Source organism: Varanus komodoensis, unplaced genomic scaffold (genome assembly GCF_004798865.1).
Source record: "Varanus komodoensis strain SLA01 unplaced genomic scaffold, ASM479886v1 scaffold1, whole genome shotgun sequence".
NCBI lineage: Eukaryota > Metazoa > Chordata > Lepidosauria > Squamata > Varanidae > Varanus > Varanus komodoensis.
In genome coordinates this window covers 73,302,638-73,308,637 of record NW_025335268.1, presented here as the reverse complement: position 1 = coordinate 73,308,637, position 6,000 = coordinate 73,302,638, and the positions used below count along the sequence as shown (strand labels likewise).

Genomic DNA, 6,000 nt, shown 5'->3' with positions numbered 1-6,000 from the left:
GCTGGCATTTGAGAGATGCCAGGCAATTTGGTTTAGTGTTTGATAGCCTGGTGCACTTCTTCTTTGATGACTGGAAATGCCAAAGTTTCACTGAAACTTTGAAGTCAGAATGTCACAGCCCAAAGTGAGTGGCCAGACTGGAAATCCACGTGTGTGTGTGTGTGTGTGTGGGGGGGGGGTCATGATTTGCAAAATGGGTTTGCCTTGTGCGCATGCACACACACACACACACACAGAGAGAGCATCGTGTCCTGACGCCTGGGAATGCAGCTTGAGAGCCCTGTTGCTTCCCACTTCGGCTGGACGGCTCCTCAGGGCTCGGGTTCTTTCTGTGGCATCTCATCCATCTGGCTCAATGGCCTGAACAATGAGGAGTTCTTCAAAAGCAGCTGGGGGGAGGCTAGCTTCAGAAAGTCCCTCGGGTGTCATGTTGAATCCTCATTGTTTTCAGAGTAGAAAATGGACGCCTGTCACCTAAATTGCATGGAAATGGCAAAGGGGTCTTCGGGGTGCAGTAAAGTTGTCTGTAAATCATTCGCAGACCCTGGATTTTCTGACTTCCCTTGCTTTTACCGAAGACATAAATAATGGCCTAAGGAAACGGGGGCTGTTAAGATTGTTTCCTGGGCTGTATGGAGGATGCCATGTTTTCTGGCGAGGGGCCTGGCCTCAAACACGTCAAACAAAGAATCAGAGAAATGTTAGATCAGTATTTTCATTAGCAAACTTGGCGGAATGTCGGAATTATTTTGACTTGAGTGGAGCAGGAGTCTGAGAACAGAAAAGTCACTGTTGGGTTGCGGATCACGTGCTTTGCAAGTACAAGGAGAAGAGGTTCAGGGCTGGAGGAAGCCTGCGGCTGGGCCAGGAACGGCTGCTTTGAACCTGGGATCTGGCAGTTCCAGGCAAATGGACCATCTCTCTGGTTGCTACAGGGCAGCCCCCTTCCATCCTGACTCGGAGGAGGACTTGGCTGTGTGAACAGCCCTTTCCAGGGCTGCTCTCGCTCGCTCCTTCCTCACTGGCACTGAAACACCCCCGGTCCAGTCCCCCCAGGAAGCCACGTGTGAGATTCCTGCAGACCTGGGAACTTCAGCGCAGCCCCCACCAAATGCTCCCCCCCCTCCCCAGTCAGAAATCGGGACTGAATGCTTCGCGGCATCAAGCATCATAATGTACAGCTTTGTGGGGTTTGGGGCCCCTCAGCATAAATATTTGCCGGGTGAAAACATGTGTTCGCTTTTGAGCCAGCAGACTTTCCGTTCGCTGTGGTCGCCGCTCCCTGCAGCACACACTGAATGAGTATGAAAGACGGATTTGTTCGCCCCGTCACCAAATGCTGACCAGAACTGGATCTGCAGGGATGCGGCAGCGCTGGAACCTCCCCCACCAGTCGACTGCGATGGCTTCGCCTTTACTAAAAGCAAGCTTTGGTTGCCATTGGCTGAGCTGCCGTGATGTCATGGCGCATGCAGGCACATTCAGATGACTGAGGAACTCAGAAACATAGAAACAGCGCGAGTCAGAAGGGGCCTCCCGGGTCATCTAGTCTGACCCCTGGCACCATAGAAACTTAGAAACAGAGCGAGTCAGAAGGGGTCTCCCGGGCCATCTAGTCTGACCCCCAGTTCCAGCTGGCTCCGCTCACAACATGCCCACCATGTGCACGTCCAGCCTGTCCTTGAACACCCGCACCGATGGGGCCTCAGCGACCTCTTGTCGGGGTCCTGTCAGGAAGGGCTTCCTGGCATCTACAGCTTCCTAGGCCAGAAGCAGCTGCATGAATTGGGGGGGGGGGGGGGGTTGAAAGGATATAAGGGAGGGGTGGCAGTTACCTGTTTAGGTGTCTGTGGGGGACTGTCTGTGAATGAAAGTTATGCATAGCGAATAGGGGAGGGGAGCAGAGACCAGAAATAGCAAAGGTGACAACCTGCTGCGCCCTTTTTACAGACACGTGTTTGCCATTAATATTCCGTGCACGCAGCAAAGCAGAAGCTAAACCTCGGGACGGGGCAGAGTGTGGAGTCGTGGCTATGGTTATTGCCTGCATTTCTTTTTAACGCAGTGCGAGGGAGATAATGCATTACGTTCTTGCAGAGTGGCTATGGCAGTTCGGCCCATATATTTACATCGGGAAGATATATTTGTGAACAGCAAGTGGGCTTCATGTAACAAAATACGTAACGTGGCGCGATTTATTCCGATTTCTTTCCCAGCCGTGTTTTTGAAAGGCTTCGAGGAGCCAGCTGGCACGAGGCGCTGGGGGCCCTGAATCATGCCTCCGATGCGAGAGCTGCAGAGCAGGTGCACGTCTTTTGAAAGCTCTCTGGGGTTTGCAGGGTGCTTTCTGCTTCTGGCGCTGGAAAGCAGAGCCTGCCTTGCTAATGGCTCCCAGCTGGTTCATCGGAAACCTGCTTTGCAGCCTCTGGAGCTTTTGCGCCTGCTGAGCAGCTCCTGGAGAGGTGAGGTTCGTTGTTCGGAGGCTACGGATGTGTCGCCTGCGTTGCGAGTGCTCGGCCTGGGAAACGATTTATTCTCTCTGCTTTTTTCCCCTTTTAGGATTGCTGGTTTTTCAAATGCCACAATCATAGACGGCATGTTAATTTTTTTCCACATGGGAACCCAGTTAGCCCTCCTATTTCTGGGTACATGGCACTACTCCTTAAATGCCTCTTAAGCTTCTCCCTCCAATTTCATTGGAAAAGGTGCAGAGATAACTCGCCTTGACTCCACAACACACGGGTCTTGCCACAAACTACTTTTTTCCAAAGAGCTGTAACAGGCAAGGCTTCCACCACTTAAAGGAACACAAGGGCCCAATGCTGCGCCCTTGATGTACTCAGGGCTCTGAACCGGCAGGCTTGCGCGAGTCCCACATCTGGAAAGAGTTGTGGCAGCGCCAGGACTTTTCCCTGGGTGCCATTTCCAGGTGCCCACATTTCGTGCCGGCAAGTGGAGGAGAATCGCCACCATCGACCTCCAAGGCCCAGTTGCGATCGATCGTTGTGGAGAGAGGAGCTGTGAAGGGGTGTAACCCTGCGGCCCCTCAGATGAGGTCAGGGGACGGGCCGCCATCTAGACTCAGCCTCAGTCCCACTGAGTGCGACGATGCTTCCTTCCAGGTAGGTTTGTTTTCCTCGAATTGCAAGATAATGAAATCTGCATAGAGCTGCTTTGGATAAAAGTCGTTCAGAAGAAAAGGTGCTTTGCTTTTACATGGCTCACCCCTTGAAAATAGTTGCCTCTCCCTCCCCCTGCAAGTGGCTTAAGGTGTCAAGGTTATTTTCTGTGTGTTTCTGGGTGAGCCCTTCTACATGGCCAGAGGGAAATGAACCAAAGCAAAGTATTTTGAAGGTTTTACACATTCTGTTCCACATATTCTTGAAAGCTTTGGACAGGCAAGTGTTTTTTTTTTTTTTTTTTTTTTGAAAATATAAAGCTTCTCTTCTTTCGTAAAATATATTTGCAACAACATCCAGCTGAAAATTTATGTGTAGAGATTCTGAGTTATGATACGGATCATCTGCTCAGCGTCAAATCCCTCTTCTCAGAATGGGATCGCTCATCTCTTTCTCAACTGAAGAAGTCATGGCGGGTTTGTTTTTACGGCTGGCTACATAAAACGAGTGCTAATTCAGAAATGTGCAGGTCTGCAGGTGCATGGGGAGCAGGAGGAGTATAAATCTTTCATCTAAAACCCACTGAAAATTTCACTCCTCTTGGCCACAGGCCATTTTAGCACAACTAAGGAAGAGGGAGAAATTTGAGTGGGTGCTCCCCCCACAAAAAAGAAAAAAAATCACCACGTGAAGCTGAGGTCAGACCTCCTTAGGGTGGCTTTTGCCATGGCAATCGGGTTCACAGAAGTATCTGGGAACAAGCCGTTACTGGGGACTCGCTTGGCGACTGCCTGCATGGCAAGGGAGATGCGCACAGGTACACGCCATAGTGGGAGGTCCCCGACTGCAAGGCGAGTTTGGTATGTACAGCAGCCATATGTCCAGTTCAGTTATTTTATAGTGAAAAAAAGAACAGTAAGGCAGAGTTCTAAGTAACCACGCAATCTGCTTGCAATCTAGAAGTAAAAACCTGCCCGGGTGCTAACTGGGCAGGGAAGTGGCAGCCATTTCCAAGGGAAGTTCTGCTGGAGAGCCGTCACGTTCGCCTGGTAGGGGAAAGCGGGGGTTAGCCGTGGGAAGCGGCTTGGAACGAGAGGCCACCCACCAGTAAGAATGGCTGCCACAGCAGTGCCTTCGCCGGGACCCCTCCTCCGCACCACTCCTTTCGGGGACCGCAGGCAAAGCCCCATCAAAGATGGGCTGGTCACGATCTCCAGAAGCGAAGGCAGCTCTGTCCTTGAAGGGGCCTGGGAAGGGGCTACAGCAAAGGTTTTGGGGCGGGGAGTGGGGCAGAGAGGGGGCTTTCCGGTGACAGGGGCGCGGGTTTTTTCCGCCCTGATGGGATGGGAGGGAGCACAGGTTTGCTGTTGGAGCCTGGGCGGGTAGCGATTTGGGATGCAAGAGGGGAAACAGGTTTTGCTTTGGGTGCTTTCTTCTCCTTCACACCAGCAGGACGATCTGGTTCTGCAAGAAGAGAGAGAGAGAAATCCAACCACCAGTTTTCATTGAGCAGTTCAGAGAAATTCCCAATAGTGCCTGTCTGGAAGGAGCCGACTCTCACCGGAAACCCTGGCCCGCTAGTCCCAGGTGTGTAGACCTGGCTGAGGCCTCAGAAACACTCTTTGTTACTGCCACTGGTAGCAGGCTTCTCACCGAAGAGCGGGACTGAAATGAAGCCTTGGCAGACAGTGAGAGCAGAGCAGTGGCGAGAACTTCACTTGCCCTTGCAGATCTGGAGGGACCTGCCTTAGCTATTCATTGCAGATACTCCCATGAGAGAACATTCATTCTTATCGAATGGCAACAATTGGCACTTGCCAGGGCCAAGACTCCTCCTCCAGGCCTGCTCTGGCACTGGGTCTTGGGTGCACCGAGCTCATTGGTTCTCTGGCTCTGCCGCCTTTCGCACACGCAGAGTGCTCGGAGGAAAGGGTAACTGTCAGCATGTGCCCAGTCCGCTTTCCTTAATGCTAAATTATCACAGCTTTCTGTGTTTTCCAGCCATGCTTCAGTGTACCTCTCCAGCCAGGTAGGTCTAAGATGGGTGGAGCAGGGGCTGCCTGTGTCTTGTCAGGCTTCCGTGGCTAAAACCTGCAGAGAGACGGATTCCCCACCCGCCGACCCTCCCACAGCCAGCATCTGTTAAATGCCACACCTGCCAGCCCTTCTTTCGTTCTCCTCATCCTCCTCCTTGAAATGCTATTACTGCATATTGTGCATAGCCGCTTCCCACCTTTCCTCCCCTCCCAGTCGGATACAGGGCACTTGGGGCTGTCTCTGTTTGCAGCGAAACAGCCCAAAGGCCCCCTGGGGTCGAATCCGCGTCAGGCCAACTGGGCATACATTGCAACACCCTGCGAGCGCTGAGGCTTGCATTTGCGGGGATTAACAATTAGCTCTCATGGGGAAAAGGAGGCCGAGGGAGAGGGATGCTGACAGCACACCGAACGCTGGCCCAGTCCGGTGGAAGCAGGAGGCCACCCCCGGTCCGGAAAGGGCGCGCTCGCTCGGGGACCCCCGCTGCGATGTCCCTGCGGCCTCCCGCGCCTCCCTGGAGTCGGCCCTCTCTTGCACCAAACTCCTCCGCGGGCCCCTGGCTGCCCCCAGCCAGCCAGCCAGCCAGCCAGCCAGCCAGCCAGCCAGCCAGCCAGCCAGCGCAGCCCACGCCCAGTCCTTGCTCCAGGCAGACTGCCTGCCATGGGCCCCCCGCCCAGCGAGACCACCCTCCCACCACCGTGGCTGTCAGCTGCCCCCCCATGGCTTCCACTGGCTGGCTGGACGCGCAGAGAGCCCCAGCCCTTGGGCAGAGCAGCACCTCTGCTCCTCTTCGCCACCGCGGAGGTCTGGACAGGTGAGGAGCAAAGCCCCCGGCGGCAGTGGC

The 6,000-nt window shown here is 53.9% G+C and overlaps 1 protein-coding gene across 1 annotated transcript in view; it reads right to left on the bottom strand.

The window, feature by feature from the left end:
• Positions 1-3,782: 3,782 nt before the first annotated feature.
• The window catches only part of LRGUK (leucine rich repeats and guanylate kinase domain containing), a 61,945-nt gene continuing 59,727 nt past the window's right edge, over positions 3,783-6,000 (bottom strand). The window contains exon 20 of the mRNA XM_044430497.1: positions 3,783-4,583. Within this exon, the coding sequence (XP_044286432.1) occupies positions 4,378-4,583 (206 nt within the window). The 3' untranslated portion in view covers positions 3,783-4,377. The remainder of the gene's footprint in view (positions 4,584-6,000) is intronic.